The sequence below is a fragment of the Pipistrellus hanaki genome, assembly GCF_964339955.1.
Source record: "Pipistrellus hanaki genome assembly, chromosome: 3".
Lineage (NCBI taxonomy): Eukaryota > Metazoa > Chordata > Mammalia > Chiroptera > Vespertilionidae > Pipistrellus > Pipistrellus hanaki.
In genome coordinates this window covers 35,337,080-35,356,727 of record NC_140505.1, presented here as the reverse complement: position 1 = coordinate 35,356,727, position 19,648 = coordinate 35,337,080, and the positions used below count along the sequence as shown (strand labels likewise).

General features: G+C 36.9%; 1 protein-coding gene across 1 annotated transcript in view; it reads left to right on the top strand.

Moving 5' to 3' along the window:
- Positions 1-19,648, top strand: part of PCCA (propionyl-CoA carboxylase subunit alpha) — a 348,368-nt gene that overhangs the window by 270,858 nt on the left and 57,862 nt on the right. Inside the window, exon 21 of the mRNA XM_084880267.1 lies at positions 15,938-15,991. Coding sequence (XP_084736393.1) covers positions 15,938-15,991 — 54 coding nt within the window. The remainder of the gene's footprint in view (positions 1-15,937; positions 15,992-19,648) is intronic.

Sequence of the window (19,648 nt, the reverse complement as noted above, 5' to 3'; positions counted from 1 at the left end):
CACCAGCACTTGTAATTTTCTGGTTGTGTTGTTTTTATGATAGTTATTTTAATGGGCGTGGAGTGGTATCTCATTCTGGAACAGGATTTATTTCGTTATTGAAAAAGCATTCAGAGTACTTCCCAATATTTGCCCTTCCCCATCTGTTTTACAGTCCAGCCAATTCATTATATAAAGGGAACTTTTTAGTACAAATAGAAGCAACTTTCTTATAATTGTTCTTTCAAAAAAAACTGTCTCAACTTATTTTTTTTTTCCTCCCCTGTATAATTGCATAATTCTCAGTGTGTAAACTTGCTACCAGGTCATAAGCAACCAATAATCTATTTGGCAGCGAGTATGTTTAAAATTCTAGTTCATTATAATGTCAAAACTAGTAAAGCTTCTAGACTAAGAAATTTTTATAGGAAAGATGAGAGAGGTTCTTTCTTCCTTCCTTTCTTCCTTTCTTTTCTTTTTTTTTCTTTTCTTTTTTTTCTTTCCTCTCCCACATCTTACCTCTATCTGGGGCCACTCCAAAGTTGCAGTATGGGGAAAGATGAGAGGTGCACAGCAGGAAGAACTATGTTGACCCTGGGAGATGTAATCTGTTGTTCATTCTTTTAGGGCTTGACAAATGTCCCAAACTGGCTAGTTGGACACGTTTGTAGATTTGGGGGAATGCCTCACCTGCAAAACCCTTAATGCCAGTGCTGTCTTTTCCAGCTGCCCCAGCATCCTGCTTTTTATCCTTCCAGGTGTTGCTGTTGGGCAGGGTCTCTCATAATGCCCCAGCCTGGATCTCTTCTGCACGGCCAACATGTGAGACACAGAAATAGTTATACTAGTAACTGCCTCACCAAATCTTCTTTTCTTGTTCTGGCACCAAAAGGGTTGCTTATCTTCTCTATGTGTCCCTCAAAATCCAGGAGATACATGGAAAGCCAAGTGATTCTGATGAAACCCTTCTCACATAGCTTCAAGTGTTCAACCAGAATTCAACTCCTCCCTCCCTTTCTTTTTTTTGAATTTATTGGGGAGACATTGCTTAATAAAATTATATCGATGTCAGGTGTACAATTCTGCAATACATTATCTGTATGTCATATTTATGTTCACCACCCCAACTCAATCTCCTTCCATCACCATTTAACCCCTCTTTACCTTCCTCTACCTCCCACCCCGCTTTCCCTCTGGTAATTGCCATATTATTGTCTGTGTGTGGTGAGTGTGTGTGTGTGTGTGTGTGTGTGTGTGTGTGTGTGTGTGTGTTTGCTTAATCCCTTCACCTTTTCACCCAGCCCTACAACACCCCTCCCCTCTGACAGCTGTCAGTCTGTTCTATGAGTTTGCTTCTGTTTTGTTTGTTAGTTTATTTTTGTTCATTAGATTCCACAAATGAATGAAACTTATTTTTCTCTGATTGGATTATTTCCCTTTTTAACTTCTTTCATAATCTTTTCAGGTGAAAAATGGGAGATTCCTGTTTTCACAGCTTCTTAGCATGTTTTACCAGGAAGCCTAGTCTAGCATAATACTTACTAATAAGTAAATATTTTGTTTTATTGCTGCATTCCTGTGACTACACAAGTAGTAACACTTAATATCTTTATCTGATTAGATAATTAAATTCTTGGGGAATACCTTTGCTTTAGGAATTTGCTATCTATTCATTCAATCAGATCCCATTGTCTACTTATTTTCCTGTGTTTTTTTATTATTAAACTTTATAAGACTAATATTACCCATTAATTTCTTTAAAAAGAAATAGTATTTGGGCATGTACCATCATTTGGATAATTAATTTTATAGGTTACTAACTTATTTTAATTGTTTTAAACCACCTATTTTAGTTTTGATTTGACCTTGAATTCTCACTACCTGGCTGAGTTCTTAGCACGTGTAGAGATTCAATAACTGTGGATGATAGGATGAATGGGTAGTCACCCTGTATTTTGAAATTTCACATATAAATCTGTTTTATTCATACCTTGATTTTAAGTTTTAGATTTTATTTTTTCTAAGCCTTCACCAAATTAAACCAGGTCATTAAAATGGCCTTCTTGGCCATTTTATCAGTTCTTTCTAATTCCTGACCTTTCAACATTTGCATATACAGTACTCTATGGCTGTTTGATCTCTGCAGATGCAGAATCATTGTAGTTTCTGTGACACCAAAGAAAAACAAAAGGGCTTCCAAGCACCTGCTCACTGAAGGATCTTATCACAGTATATTCTTTTCCAGTTGAGTTAATGTCTTCCCTACTTGCCTTCATTCAGTGATAGTTGTAAAGAAAGGCCCACCTCAGGCTATTTCTGATTTGTCTTGCTTAGAGACTCTCACCCAGGGTCACTCATAATTGTTAGTAACTTCAAGTATAGAGGCAATGAAGCATCTCTTTGAAAGGAGGAGGGTCATATATTTTGAAATAAAGTAATCTATCTATAATAATAAAAGTGCAATATGCTAATTAGACTGGACAGCCAAATGATCTTCTGGACATCATTCCAGATGAAGCCACCAGCAGGAGCTGAGGCAGAGGTGGTTATGGGCGATCAGGCAGGCAGGCAGGCAGGCAGGCAAGCAGCTAGGGATGATCAGGCAGGCAGGTGAGTGGTTAGGGGCAATCAGGCAGGTAGGCAGGTGACTGGTTAGGAGCCAGGCATCCTGGTTTATGAGAGGGTGCAGTCTGGGCTGAGGGACACCCTCCCATGTATGAATTTCGTGCACTGGCCCACTAGTTGATAATAAAGAACTGGGGATAGAAACATTCAAACATCTTGAAGACACTTAGGTCCTCTTCAGAATTTTTATAACTTTTTGTCTAGCTCTTTAGCTAATAATTAAAACAAGTTTTCCTCAAATATCATCATTCAAAGGAAATAAAATGATAGAATTTTGCATTCTTTTTTATCCATTACAATAACTTTTTAACTATTTTCTTTACAAATGTAGAGTCCATTAGTAATTATGCTTATTAGTTAGATCTTAATGGCCTAGGCTGGAAATTAAAAATAATCTCTTATTCTTTTGTGAAAAAACATATTTTGATTTCCAAATTAGCAATTTAAAAAGTTGTGGAATAAAATAGGAATTCTAGTAGAAATCTAATATGAGCCAAATATGTAATTTTTAAGTTACTTAATAGCTACCTTAAGAAAATAAGAACAGTCCTGGCTGGTTGCTCAGTGGTTAGAGCATTACCCATGGACCAAAGAGCTGAGGGTTCAATTCAGATCAAGGAGGCAGCCAGTCAATGTGTTTCTCTCACATAGATGTATCCCTTTCCTTCTCCCTTTCACGCACGTGCACACACACACACTCTCTCTGTCTTTCCTTTCTCTCCTCCCCATACCTCCTTTCCTTCCACTCTAAAAATCAATGAAAAAATAATATCCTTGGGTGAGGATAAATAAAAGTAAAAGCAAGTGAAATTAATTTTACTAATCCATTCTATTTAACTCAACATATCCATGAAACAATATAAAAATGAGTAATGTGCCTGACATGTATACAACAATCTATACTAATGAAAGCCTAGGTGGTGTCTCGCCCTTGCGTTATCACAAGATGGACACCACATGTCACAACATGGCCACCCTCATGTCATCACAAGATGGCCGCCCCCACATCATCACAAGATGGCTACCCCCATGTCATCACAAGATCAGGGGAGGGCAGTTGGGGGCAACCAGGCTGGCAGGGAGGGCAGTTGGAGGTAATTGGGCTGGCAGGGGAAGGCAGTTGGGGGTGACTGGGCCAGCAGGGGAGCAGTCAGACATCAATCAGACAGGCAGGCAGGTGAGCAGTTGGGAGCCATCAGTCCTGGATTGTGAGAGGGATAACTGACTGCTGGTTTCGGCCCGATCCCACATCCCCCGAGAGGTCCCAAATTAGAGAGGGTGCAGGCTGGGCTGAGGGACACTCTGCCAGTGCATTGGGCCTCTACTAGCTTACATAATTGAACACTTAAAGTGTAAAATGTAGTCCTACCTAAAAATGAAGTTTTATTTAACAGAAAAATATATTACACTGCTTAATTAAATTAACTAAAATTAAATAAAATAGAAAATCTAATTTAGTAAATAGTTTCACACAACAAATCTTTTTATTTCCTTCCCAACACTTAAATTATATACTACAGGCAGGAAATAATTCCATTTTTTTTAAATGGTACTAATTTTTTTTTAAGCTTCTAAATTAAAATTTTAAAAGGTTGTTAACTAGATGAGAAATTTTTCGGGGTTTTTTTTTTTTTTAGTGCTCCCTCATGTGTTAATTATAGTTTTGGTTTTTATTTTTTAAAATTAGAAGTAGATGAATTATACTTATTTTGAAACAGAAGAGGGATTTGCTGTGTTCTGTACATGTTGAGCTCACTGTTTTCTTCATATACCCAAGCACCTTCATAGTGTGGAGCGTGCTGAATGAATATAACTTTTTTTTTTTTTTTTTTAATTACTGTGACTATTCCTGCGAAGTAATTTTTTTTTACACTCGAAAGAGGCTCTTCAATTTTGCTTGAATAACTCAAATAGTTTTCATTTCTTACAACATAATTTGTCTGCTCAGGTTTAATATATTGTTTCTTGTTAGCATTTTACACACTAGATTTTCACTTTGCGTAGTCATGTTGTTTGAACATTTGCAAGCAGAGCCGACTAACTGCTATTGGCCTGTTTCTTTGTGTGGAATGATTTCTTCCATCCACCTGCTCACAGCAGGTTGTCCACAGGCCTGAAGAGTAGCTAACTACTTTTGAAAATATCTTGAGATCCTGCTAAGGTCTAACAATTTCCGCATTTGTGTGCTGTGAAGCTATTCATGGTGTACCTTTGAAGCCTGTTTTCTTTTTATTTCTCATATTCTTGTTTAAATATTTTCAAGAGAAGATGATTTTATTATATATAACAGTACAAAGCTGATTACAGCATGATTGCATTCTACACTGAATAGGTCATTGATATTCAACTAAGTGGAACTAATTTTCTATGTTAAAGCAGACAAATTTGGAATAGTGTTCCAGGAACCCCGTGTTATTTACTACAGAATACCAGATTAAATGGGTAACTTGTGAATTGGTTGCAGTGCTACGTAGGTTCTATAACATGATAACTTAAAATGCTCAGTGGGCCAATAAGGAATATTCTGTAAGAACATGAATATGATAGAAGAGATGTTTCTGTGCTTTCAGACTGCGTAACTATCTGTGATGCATTTGCAAAATGCTTGTCCACACAGAATTTGAATAGATTTTTTTTAAATTTAAGCATAATTTTCTGTGTTTGAAGAAAATGAATTGATTTTCATATCACTTGAAAGAAAAAGTGAAGTTAAAAATAAGCTATTTCCTTTTTTCAGCTTTTAAAATAATTCCACAATCTCTGAGAACTAGTTTTAATGCTAGTAAATATGTGTAGAAGTTAAAGTATTTTAATTAGAATATTAAAGTGGCTTATGCTTTTGATTTGAATGTAATCATTTTATGTTTTTAGTTCCAAAAGAAATGTTTTCCATGTTTTTTAGATACTTCTCCCTGCCCCCACCCCTTTAGAAGGAATTAGCTGTTATTTTGTGCTGTATTCATGTGATTATTCTGGAGAAATCAATGCAATATGAAACCATCCATTTAGAATGTATAGGATACATAAATATATAACTTAGAATACACAGGGGTTGGTACTTTTTTCTAAAGAAGTAGGAAATGAAAGAGTAATTATTAACCATCTTTTTATGTTCCTGAAAACATCAATTACAGTTATACATCTTAGAAACAAGCCCACCAGTAGAACAGAAATAACTCCTTTCACTAGGCTTCAAAAACTTGCATCACAATTTAACAGCTGGGATGTAAGTACAACTATAATTTAAAATTTAATTTTGATGCAAATCTACCTGCTTTTGTAATGTAGTCCTAGCAGTTTTCTTGTCTCTGGTGGCATTTGTTTTATGATTTGGCATTGCTTTTAAATGTTTAATATAATAGGAAAATGTCTTTCTGAATCCCTCCCCACCCCACACATCTATCTGTTAACGAGAAATGATCTTTAGTAGCTGCCAGAAGAAGAGAATTTTGAATAGTATAAACACTGATTGTAGTAAACATGGAAAATAATACCAGCAGCTGCACTGGAGACCGATAAGACAAATCCCATAGTAATGGCCTTTACAACGTATTATCAAGTTGGAAATCAGTGAGGGGAAAAAGAAAACTATTACTATTTCTTCCTCTTACTGTTCAGTGAGATTACTCTTCAAAAGGTGAAATTGCCTCTGATTTTATTATCTTCGGGAGATATTTTTAGAACATTTGATTTTTGTGTGTGAGTGCTTTTGCTTTTTTTTTTTTTTTTTTTTCTCAGTGAGCAACTTTGCTAATTTTATATGAATTTACTTATGTAAGTTAAAATTATTATCTTAACAAAGTCTTCTAAAAATTATTTTCTTTAAAGAGGCAGTATATTTTGTAGCTTTTGGAGCAGAATATCAAAATTAGAAAAGAAGGAAATGTTTTTCTAGCTATGAAGTACCACTTAAAATAGAAAAGAAAAAAAAAAGGGTTAAATATTTGGAGGAAATATTTTAGTAAGGATGAAATATATTTCATGAAAATAAAGGCCTTAATTTTTACATTATTTTACTTTTGCTCTTAGCTTATCAAATGGTCAGTTCATATTTTTTTGGCATGCTTCAGATTTATTATAGCCATTTGAGTACTTTGTTCTTAATCCCAGACTATGGAAAACATGTATGTTTCTGTTTCCTATATAACAGCAAATTCCAGTTTTGAATGAAATTTTGTTTTCCTATTTTCTATTACATCAGTCCTTATTGCTGAGATATGTTAGGTTTTGGGATCTCTCCTTCTTTCTTTTTCCCTCTCTCCCTCTCCCCTTCTCTCCCTCTCTCCCTATTCAAGTACTATATAGATATATAGATTCCAGTAGTGTGGGGTGTGTGTGTGTGTGTGTTGGGGGGAAGTTGATAGTAATCTATACTAATAAATGGGTAATATGCTAATTAGACCAGGAGATCTTCTGGACAAAGCTATGGTGGTGGGGCTGAGGCAGAGATGGTTAGGCCAGGAGGGAAGGGCAGTTGGAAGTGATCAGACCAGTGGGGGAGGGCGGGCAATTGGGGGCGAGCAGGCTGGAAGGGGGGCAGTTGGGGGTGATCAGGCAGAGAAGGTGGTCAGTTGGGGATGAGCAGGCTGGCGGAGGGGAGTTGGGGGTCAGCAGACTGGCATAGGGGTCGGGGGGGGCAGTTGGGGACAAGTAGACTGGCAGAGGGCAGTAGGGGGTGAGCAGGCTAGTGGGGGGGGCAGTTGGGGGCGAGCAGCTGGCAGGGGGTTGGGTGTGACCAGGCTGGCAGGGGGGCAGTTGGGGTCAAGCAGGCTGCCAGGGGGGACAGTTGGGGGCAAGCAGGTTGGCGGGTGGGGGGGCAGTTGGGGGCAAGCAGGCCAGCAAGTGGTTAGGAGCCAGCAGTCCTGGATTGCAAGAGGGATGTCCGACTGCCGGTTTAGGCCCAATCCCATGGTGATTGGGCCTAAACCGGCAGTCGGACATCCCCTTAGGGGTCCCAGGTTGGAGAAAGCGCAGGCCGGGCTGAGGACACATATTCTCCCCCCACCCCCCATGCACGAATTTCGTGCACTGCACCACTAATAATGTGTATAATTGTAACCTGCTTTAAACTGAATGTAAAGCTAAGGGCAACTTATTGGTACTTACATCTATGGTTTTCATATTCATTGATAAAATTTAATTGTGTTTTTGATGTTAAAATATAAGTTTTAAAACCTACTATTTTATGTAATATAAAATTTTATTCACCTGGGTATCAGTCTAATCTCTGTAGGGTAAGGAAAAGGAACTATTTATATTTCTAGTGTCTCTTACGTAAAAAGTAATGTCAAATATGACCTACACAGTATTTCAGACCAAAAATAAACTATATTTTCCCTTTGATTTTAGAGAGAGAGGAGGGGGAGAGAGAACCATCAGTTGGTTTCCTCCCCCACATGTCCTGACTGGGGATCCAACCTTGACTGATAATCAAACCTGCTACTTTTTAGTGTATGGACAATGTTCCAACCAACTGAGCCACACCAGCTGGACAAAAAAAAAATTAGGTATAATTTTGATTCATTCACACCAAACAGCTATGGTTGTGTTGTCTATTTTTTGTTGTTGTTGTTGTTTTGTGTTTTTTTTTTTTGTTTTTTTTTGTTTGTTTGTTTTTTTGTCAATCTAAGGGAAAAAATGTGAATGCCCTGACTAATTGAATGTCTTGAAAATTCTTTTGGTATGGCCGTTGGAAATCACTGCTGTTGACTCTGGAGATAAAACAGTGACCAAGACTTATGTGACAACAGGGCAGGTGTAGACACCAAACATCTAAATACATAAAAAAAGGTAATATGAGTACTGAGAAGGTTGATGAAGACTATAAAACAGGAGAATTCCTATAAAATGACCAGAGGAGATAGCGTTAGCTATGGTGGGTAGGAAGTCCTGTCTGAATATTGATTTGAGACCTGTAAGGAGAGGAAAGCAGCTATGCAAAAAATCTAGGGGGAAAAGTTCCAAGTAGAAGGAATGGCAAGTACAAAGGCCCTAAGATAGGAAAAAACTTGATTTGTGTGAAGATCAGAAGGAAGGCCAGTATCTTGAGTATAGTTAGGAGAGTGGAAAAAGATAGGCAGGGAGAACAACCACCAAGATGGTTGCATAGGTAAACAAATGTACTTGCTGCCTCTTACAACTACATCAAAACTCCAACTAAAAGGTAAAACAAGTATCATCCAGAACCATGGGAAACCTGGTTGAGTGGAAGTTCTATAACTAGAAGGAAAGAAAAAAGCACACTGAGACTGGTAGGAGGTGCGGAAATGTGGAGGTATGGAGGCACGCAAACCAGGCTGGCAATGGTGTGCTGTTGTTTTTTCTCTGCCCAGGAAGGAGGGACAAGCCCTTGATTTCTCTGAACTCCAGTTCTGGGTGAGAATCTGGGGACCCAAACTCACATGGGGAGAAACTGGACTGTCTGGCATTGGGCAGGAATGCAAGGGTGGCTTTCTCTCAGAGGTGCTCACAGGGATCATTGTTGCTGCATGGGGCTGTGGGACATAGAGACCCAGGGACCTCTCTGGGCAGGACGAATGGCAGCCATTGCTGTTTATTCCACCCTGGTGATTCCCTGAGACCCTGCCCCATCCAGTTTACAACTCCACCCAAGCTGTGAGCAGCAGCTTTTGCATATAAATGGCCTGTCCTCTTGCAGCCTAAAACCTAACAAACTGTAACTAGGTCAGAGAACTCCAAAGCGTCTAAAAGAAGGCCTAAGGCCCTGCAGCAGCAGCCTGCATTGCTTCACAGTTGGGCCTCATCTGTGCACTTCCAAACCCCAAACAAAAAGGAGGTATATGCATATCTCTCTGTAGCTCCTTCTGGGTGGCCTCAGGCAGTGGCTGACTTTGCACCTCCTTGAGATCCAAGGTACCAGGGGTCAGTGTGAGACTATGCCAGATTACAACTCCTCATATCCATAAGCGTCACACTGAAGGAGACACTCAGTGAGCACCAAAGTCCCACTGAAGCAAATTCTGCCCCATAAGGGTGTCTCCAGTACAGCAGTTCTCCCATTCTAGACACAGCTGGTCCTCACAGCCAATTGGCCTGGGGGTTAATTCCTCCCAATGATATCAACAGCAATCAAGGCTTAACCCCAACAAGACTGCACCCAGCCCACAAAGAAGTGCACCAAGAGTGTCCATCTCAGGTAATTGGGGAAGCTGAGCCACTGGGCCCTATAGGATACCTACCACACAAGGCCACTCTATCAACACAGGGAAGCAGCCAAAATGCAAAGACAAAGAACTCACAAATGAAAGAAATGGAGGAAAGCAATCTATTGGATTATAAGATTACTCAAAACCACGGTTATAAGATTACTCAAGAATATTCTAGAAACCTCAGAAATTTATTACTCAAGGACATGAAAAAGGACCAGTCAGATATTAAGCATACACTGAAATATAGAATAATATACAGAGATCTAACACCAGACTAGAGGATCCCAAGAATCAAGTCAAAGGTTTGAAATACAAAGAAGCAAAAAGCACCGAACCGGAAAAGAAAAAAGAATCCAAAAATATAAAGGAAGTGTAAGGAGCCTCTGGGACAACCTTGAGTGTACCAACATCCAAATTATTGGGGTGCCAAAAGAAGAGAGTGAGCAAGGTATTGAAGACCTATTTGAAGAAATAATGACTGAAAATTTCTCCTACCTGGTGAAAGAAATAGACTTACAAGTCCAGGAAGTGCAAAGAATCCCAAACAAGAGGAACCCAAAGAGGACCACACCAAGACACATCACAATAAAATGCCAAGAGCAAAAGACAAAGAGAGAATATTTAAAGCAGCAAGAGAAAAACAGTTATTTACAGGGGAGCACCCATACGACTGTCAGCTGATTTCTCAACAGAACGATGCAAGCAAGAAGGGAGTGGCAAGAAATATTCCAAGTGATGAATAGCAAGAACCTACAACCAAGATTACTCTACCCAGCAAAGCTGTCATTCAGAATTGAAGGGCAGATAAAGAGCTGCACAAACAAGAAAAAGCTAAAGGAGTTCATCACCTCTAAACCAGTATTATATGAAATGCTGAAGTGTATTCTTTAAGAAGAGGAAAAAGAAAACGGTAAAGATAAAAATTATGAACAACAAAGTGACAACACATACATATCTATCAACAAGTGGATCTAAAATTGAGTGAATAAAAATCTGATGAACAGAATAAACTGGTGAATATAATATAATCAGGGGCACAGAAAGGGAATGGACTGACAATTCTCGAGGGGAAGGGGGTGTGGGGCTGCAGGAAGAGATTAGAGGATGGGGCGGGGGTAAGGAGATGGGGTGAGGTGGGAACTTGGTGGAGGGGAGCTATGGGGGTGAGGAACAAGTGTAATAAACAACAATAAAGATTTATTAAATAAATAAATTTTTAAAAAATAGGCAGAGACCAGCTGATACAGCATCTTGGTAGGCCAAAGGATTTTGTGTGTTTTTTTCCAGTTTCTATATGAAGCTTTTGAAAAGTTTTGAATAGAAGAATAATGTGATAAGATTTAAAATTACTGCTGTGAGGAGGATGAACCACAGGGGACCAGTAGTGGAGGCAGAGAAATTGTTTATGTGACCATTGCAGTCTTCTAGGAAGAGGTGCTGATAATGGTATAAACCAGAAGTCCAGCTCACTGCCCGTTATTGTAAGGCTCAAAAGTTGAGTGCTTATTCCCTATTTAGTGGTTGGAAAAAGTTAAAAGAAAAGTAATGTTTTATAACACATGAAAAGAATACGAGATTCAAATTTCAGTCTACAGATACAGTTTTACCAGAACAGAGCCACGTTCATTCTTGTCTATGGCTGCTTTTGCAATTTTTGTTGGAAGTAGAACCTTACTGCCCTGCTTTTCCCTATCACACAGCAGTTCAGTGGCTTAGCAGTGGGAAAGTTTATTATGATATTTTTTTGTGTGCTCAGTACCAAGAATGAAATTTTTCTGAACAAGAAGCATCCTCAGCCGCCACAGTTCCAGCAGCATCTTTTAAACATCACTGCAAAAGCAGGGGAAATGTTCATATTTAAAAATCCATTTAACTGTACAGTTCCTAACCTTTAATTGGAAGTGATTAAACTACAGTATAATGTTATGCTAAAGGCAAATATCAAGAGAAGAATCTGACAAAATTCTGTAAATGCCTTTCCAATTGCCAACTATGTTCAAGTAAAAGCACATGCCTGTGGATTGATGTTGGTATTTGGCAGTAATGTCTGTGGAAAGAGACATTTTTGAAGATGAAATATGTAAAATATCATTAAAGAGTGACATTGAAGTATTACAGAAAAATTGTGCTTAGTTATATTTTGAATGTTACAAAAAATGTGAAAATTGTTTTTTTCTCTTGTTATCCAAGTAGCTACATAATATCCTCAATTTTGCCTTTGGGCTTAAAAAGCCTAAAATGTTTAGTATATGTCTCTTTGCAGAAAGAGTTTTCCAACCCTTGACTTAGATAAAGGTGGTAGCAGTGGAGATGGTAAAAAGTGAACTGATTTGACATATATTTAGGAGGGAAGGCACAAAAGATTGACAGATTAAATACTGGATGTAAAGAAAGTTAAAGAATTAAGGGTGAACAACAGATGAATGAATAGTAATATTTACTGAGATGGGAAACCTAAGGGAGGTGCAGCTTGGGAAGACAAATCAAGAATTTGTAGACTTGGTAGATTTAATATGTGCATTAGCTATCAGGTATTGATGTTCAGTTAACAATTAACTGAGTCTTTAACGCAGAGGACAAATGGGAGTTGGAAACAGATATGATAGTCATATGCTAGGTTTTTCTTCTAAAACCATGGATCTGCCACATATAAAAGAATAAAATTGGACACATCTTACACTATATATAAAAATTAACTCAAAGTGGATTAAAGGCCTAAATATAAAGCTCCTAGAAGAGAATGCAAGCAGAAAGCTTCTTGACATTGGACTTAAGAATGATTTTTCTGGATAACATCAAAGTCTTAGGCAACAAAAACAAATAGAGACAGATGGGATGACAACAAACTTATAAATGTTGTGCATCAAAGGATATAACTAACAGTGAAAAGGCATCCTATTGAATGGGAGAAAATAGTTACAAATTATATATCTGACAAGGAGTTAATATCCAGAATATATAAGGAATCCCTAAACTTAACAAAAAAACCTAACCTAATTAAAAAGTAGCCAAAGGACTTGAATGGGCATTTCCCCAGTGATCTTGTACAAATGGACAAGCATATAAATAGATGCTTACCAAGCTGAGCAGTGCACGTCATCTGAGAAGTGCACTTCAGAACTACAATGAGACACTACCTCACACCCATTAGGATGGCTACTAACAAGCAAGTGTTGGTGAGAACATAGAGAAATTAGAACCTTTCTACACTATTGGACTTGTAATTAGTGCAACTGGTATGGAAATGGCATGGAAAACAGTATGGGAGGACGTGTCCTCAAAAAATAGTGCAGCCATATGACCCAGTAATCCCATTTCTAAGTATATATTCAAAAAAATTGAAAGTAGGGTCTCTAAGAGATACTGGTATTTGCACAGCCATATTCATTGCAGCATATTCACCATAGTTCATCCATGGATAAGTGTATAAACAAACTCTGGTGTGTACATAAAATGGCATATTATTCAACCTTAAAAAGGAAAACAATATCCTGTCAAACGCTACAACCATGGATAAACCTTGACATTATGCTAAGTGAAGTAAGGCAGATACAAAAAGATAAATACTGTATGAACCCACTTATATAAGACATCTAAAGTAGTTAAATTCATAGAAACACAAAGTATAACGGTAGTTATCAGGGTCTGGGGGTGGGGGAAGGCGGAGGAGAGGAGGGAGGATGTTATTTAATGGGTTTAGTATGTCCCATTTGCAAGATGAAAAAGTTTGTTTTTTTTTTTAAATAAATTTTTATTATTCATATTATTACAAATGCTCCTTTTTTCCCCCCTCCCTCCATTGCTCTTCTCCACCAGGTTCCCACCCCACCCTCTGCCCCCTCCCCACCCCCCCATTGTCCTCATCCATAGGTGCACAGTTTATGTTCAGTCTCTTCCCACATCCCTCTCTCCCCTTTCCCCATGAATCGTCAGTTCACTCCCCTTCCATACCTCTGATTCTATTATATTCAACAGTTAATATTGTTCATCAGATTTTTTTTTTAATTTCCTTGGTTTTTAGATTCACTTGTTGATAGTTACGTATTTGTTGTTCATAATTTTTATCTTTGTTTACTTTCTCTTCTGAAAGAACCCCCTTCAGCAATTCATATAATTCTGGTTTGGTGGTGATGAACTCCTTTAGCTTTTTTTTATTAGTGAAGCTCTTTATCTGACCTTCGATTCTGAGTGATAGCTTTGCTGGATAGATTATCTTTGTCTGTAGGTTCTTACTATTCATCACCTTGACTATTTCTTGCCATTCCCATCTGGCCTGCATGGTTTCTGTTGAGAAATCAGCTGACAATCGTATAGGTGCTCCTTTATAGGTAACTACCTGCTTTGCTCTTACTGCTTTTAATATTCTCTCTTTGTCTTTTGCTCTTGGGATTTTAATTATGATGTGTCTTGGTGTGGTCCTCTTTGGATTCCTTTTGTTTGGAGTTCTGTGCGCTTCCTGGACTTGTAAGTCTAATTCTTTCACCAGGTGGGGGAAGTTTTCTGTCACTATTTCTTTCAGTATGTTTTCGATATCTTGCTCTCTCTCATCTTCTGGGACCCCCATAATTCTGATGTTGGTTCGCTTGAAGTTGTCCCAGAGGTTTCTTACATTATCTTCAATTTTCTGGATTCTCTTGCCTTCTAGCTTCTCTGGAGGAGTGTCTTCTGGCTCTTTATGTTCCCAATCTTTGACTTGATTCTTGCGATCTTCCATTCTGTTTTTAGGACTCTGTATAATATTTTTTATTTCAGACAATGTATTCTTTATTTCTTGTTGATCCCTTATCATTTATTGTTGATCCCTTATCATTTATTGTTGATTCCTTATTAATTCTAGTTGATCTCTTTTCATATCCTCATAGGTCTTGTCGATCTTTTCTAGGAAATCCTTGAAAAACCTTATGTCCATTTTATATTTTAGTTGTATCTTACTGAAATTGTTGTGTGTGGCTGCGGCTAGGTGTCTACCTGTTCAGCCATCTTGGATTCTTCAAAAGTTTTGAGATCTGTTTCATAGCAATGTAAATATACTTACCACTATTGAACTTTATATTTAAAAAGAGTTAAAATAGTAAATTTTATTGGGGGGGGGGGTTTACTACCAAAAAATTCTGTAATTTGACAAATCACAAGAGCCAAAGTTGGAAGATTTATACAATCTGTCTTCAAGACTATGAAAGAGCAGTATCGAGACAGTGTGGTATTGGGAGATAGACAGGTAGGTCTTTTTCTCTGAACTTTTCTTCCTTGAGTCAGTGTGGGCTTGTTTCTCAAGTTTTGGTCTGACAAAATGTTTCACATGGGACATTGCAAAGAATTACTTTTGTATCTATTACTTAGGCACCAACATATCGGCCACTTCTTGAAATTTTGTCACATGATTCCTCCAAAGATGTCTCATAAAAAAAAGCACTAGGTCTGGCTTTTGCTTGAGCAGGTCAAAGAAGCCTGAGGATAGCTTCCCTTTCCTGGACAAGCTTATCTAACGCACCCTGGCATCTACTGCTTTTTCTAACCACTCAGACTTGGCATTGCAATCTCTGCCACTTGGCCTCCGGCTCCAGAGTTGGAAGCATGTTGTGTGTGTTTTTAATGAGACATATCAAAGTTTATGTGCATATTCATTGCTTTTGTTCTTAAGTGCCAGCAAGTTTATGAAGCTCCAGTTTTCACTTTCTCCCCCTCTACTTCTTGGGTCATCAAAAATTTATTCTAGTACTTTTCTTAACAAGGTGGTATAAAATAATTTGCTCTGGCGAAAAGATAGGCTATTTGGGGTATTCTTAGGCAACAAACTAAGAGAAGACCTGCAACCTGTACTATCTGGGGCCAGAGTTATTGACAACCTGGAAATGCAGCTGAGAATCTTCTGCAAGAATGGCCAAAATGCATCAGTATATTTCCTGTCTCTATAAATATGCCTATTCTGGACATTTCATGTCAAATGGAATAATATAATATGTGGTCCTTTGTGCTTGGCTTCTGTTGTAGCATGTATAAGCACTTTACTCCTTTTTATGGCCAAATATTATTCCATTGCTAATTTGTTTATCATTTGATAGACAATTGAGTTATTTGGCTGTTAGGAGTAATGCTGCTATGAGCATTCAGGTACACATTTTTGTGTGGATGTGAGTTCATTTTATACCTCTTTTTCCCCTCAGTGTCTTTCACGAGAAGCAGGTGGAAACATGAGCATTCAATTTCTCGGTACAGTGGTAAGTATGAAAGAATTACTACCTTGTATATTCTCCTGATTTTCAGAGGGGGGAAAAAAATATGTTCATCTAGTTTTAGCCCAGGTATTTGAAATTGGTTTCATTATGATTTTATTTTGCTATTAAATGAGATGTCTTTGTATAAGAAATGGGTTCTTTAATGTGATAGAGAAATTTCCATGATAAACTACTTTTAGCAATTTCTTATTAAAGAGAAAATAGTTTTTTAAAAAAAATATTGCAGTTTGTTGAGTATTTCAAGTACTTTATTTTTCTACTGGATATTTTCATCATAAAAATAAGAACATATATAAGGTGCTTTAGAAAATAGTGACATTGGTGGGATTTTTTGCTTATTTTTCCATCTACCTTTCTACATTAGACCATTTCAGGTCCACATTTCTAATGAGATTGAACAGTGGTATTTGTATCTTAATTTTTTTCACTTGTGATCCTATTAATAATTCATATTGCTATAAAATATCAGCATTGTTTTAATGAAGCTGTAGTTATATGTAGATGTGACATATTTTACTTTCCATGAATCCCATCGCTTAATATTTTAGTTATCCCTCATTTTTGCTATTGTGATTGGTGTCACATAATGAACAACTTCATATGTTTACTTTTTTGACATTTTGAATTATTTTCAAATATTTATAAAGTATTTTCAAAAATGTATAAGATACTTTTTTTTTCTAAGTTCTTAGAGTCAAAGCCATGAATATTTTTATGGGTTAGTACCAGTGATTTCATATCTCTTCTAAAAGGCACCCATCATATTTATTAAAATATCACTTTGCACTAGTATTAGTTATAATTTTCAAAATTATTTAACTTTATCAGAATTTACTTTATAGTTATTACTTTTTACTTTAACTTCCTATATTATTAATAGTATTAAATATAATTTTTAAAATAATTTTACTATTTAAAAAAGGTACCTTATTTTAATTAGCATATCTCTGTTTATGGCTGTTGTATTTTAATATTTCTCCATGTATTCATTTACTAGGTATCATTTATAAGCTTTAAAATGCCTGTTCATGTGCTTTGGGTACTTTGTTTAGGTTCTAAGTTCACTTTGGAATGTTTCCATTAGCTCTGGGAGTTTATTGAAGATATCAGAGGAATGGCCTGTGGCTTGGATTTTTTAAAAAGTAGTGCTTTTGCAGCCATTGAAGTAGGAAAGATGTTAATAATAATGTGAATTTATAGTTTATATATGTGTAGAGGTGTAGTAAAGTTTATGTATAATAGTATATGTATATATACTTGCTCTATGTAATGTAAATTTTAAGTCTTGCACCTAAGATTTGTGGTTTCTTGATTTTCTTAATAAGAAAGTAATGCATACTTTTTCATTTTTCATTTATTGTTTGTACATTTTTATTTCCTTTTAATTGAATTTATTGGGGTGACACTAGTTAACAAAATTACAAAGGTTTCAGGATGCACAATTCTACGACACATCATCTATACACTGCATTGTGTGTTCACCACCCCAAGTCTCTGTCCATCACCCTTTACCCCTACTATACCCTCTCCACCTTCCTCCTAGAGGTATTTGTTGTTAACAACAGATATATTCTTCCAGAAATCATGTATGTCCTTCTTTAGATCTATGTCATTACATGGAGATCTATGATATTCTTTTAAATGGTTATCTAGAATTATATTATGGGGCAGTTTTCCTATTCCTAGCTAAGTGATCATGCTAAGCTATCTCTGCTACTTGATCTCTCTCATTGAATTCTAGTAGGTTACTACTCAGTGTTTGTGTAGTGAAAACTATTGATAAGTTCTTGCTCCATACAACCTGCAAAAAGAAACTCGCAGTTTCTCTTGCAATTTTTTTATCTCAGAAAATGTCACCTTGAACTAAAATCTGGCATTTTTCTTGATTTGTGCCTTCATTATCCTCTTTCTTAATTATGGCAGCAGCCAAAGTCCTCTCACCTTCACCAGGGTTCAATCTGTTATTACTATAATGTTAAAGTGATTGTTGTTTTAAAATATGAAACTAGTCAGTTGGCCTTGTTGCTATTCTTCAAGCCTGCTGGGCACATGCTTTAGGGCATCCTCATTTCTCTTTTCTCTGCCAGGACTGTCTGCCCCCAGATATGCATAGTAGGTTCCCTCCCTTTCTTCACGCCTTTACACGTCAGCCACGTCCTCCTTGTGATGACACGCTTTAAACATGAGCACTCTTTCCCACATTTTATTTCTTCTTCCCCCCATTTTATTCCTTTTTAGCGTTATGATTATTTGATATATTTCACTTTTAAAACTTATTTATTATCTGTCTCCCCCACTTGAATGAAATAAGCTCCATGAGCATAGGGCTTTTTTGTCTGTTTTATTAATCACTCTGTACCTAATGCTCAGATCAGGGCTTTAGTGTATAGCAAGCGTTCAGTACATATTTGTCAAATGAAGTTGACAAGCATGGACCTAAATATTGGACGTGAAAACGGAAAAGTGAAGAAAGCAAATATAGAAACGAATGAAGAAAAGTAAAAAAGTAAAGGAGGTTTAGGACCTTGGAGATTAGTCCTCTTCCTCAGATAAGGAAACAATTCATCAGAAAAGATCTTTGTGGGGGTTTGATGTGGGAAAAAAAGAAAAAAAAGTAACTTGTTTTACTTAAGGTTGCATATCTAGATGGTGGTAGAGCAAAGGAGGGTACTTACATTTCTCAGCTCTCAGATCAGTGCTCATCCCATCAGCAGATGTTTTTACCTTTATTCCTTTTATGCACTTCAGGCACCGAAAATGTACTAGAAGAAAAAAAAAAGAAAGAAAAAAATATATATGCGCATATATATATATATATATGTATATACCACCTCACTTCAGTCACCTGAAACATAGTACAAAAAAAAAAAATCACACACAGATATATACTAGTACACCACCTAAACAGTCAACAAAAGTCACCTGACCATAAAGGAAAAGAGGAAAGGAGAATTTTATGTATTTAACACTCCCCTCCTCCTCTAGTATATGATTGGCTACTTGTTATTAGCTGCCAAAGTGTCTATGTCTCCTTTGTTTATATAGTTTACATAGAGAAGGAATGTCAATTTATAGAATAATTATTCTAAAATTCCACAACATAGACTTTGGAGGGCCAGTGTAATTTGTTATAGTGTATTTTTTTATGTATATTATTAGAAATACTAGATCAGTCTGGAAGAGGAAAAGAAAGGGTTTTGAGATAGAGGGACTGTTACAACAAAGATAGAGTGATTTCTAGCTAGCATGTGCTGCTTCAGTCCAAATGATCTGTGTAGATTCAATTTCCAGGACTCACAAATCAGGAATAGCAGTAGCACGTCACATGGTAAAGGCAAGACTCCCCAATACACATCTGTCTTTGTGAGGATATAGACATGGATTAAATATCAAGTAATTACAACTGTGAAGACAGTATTGCCAAATAAGGTCACACTCTAAAATTCTGGGTGGACATGAATTTTTGGATGACACTGTTTAATCAGGTACACAATCTATATAAGCATAAAAGCATATTTGATATTTATGAAAATTTAAAAAGTACTCAGGCAATTTACTTAAAATATATTTGATATACAGGACACTCTTCCATAAGTCTGTACCTTAATATGTAATATACCTGATTTGAGTACTTCCATT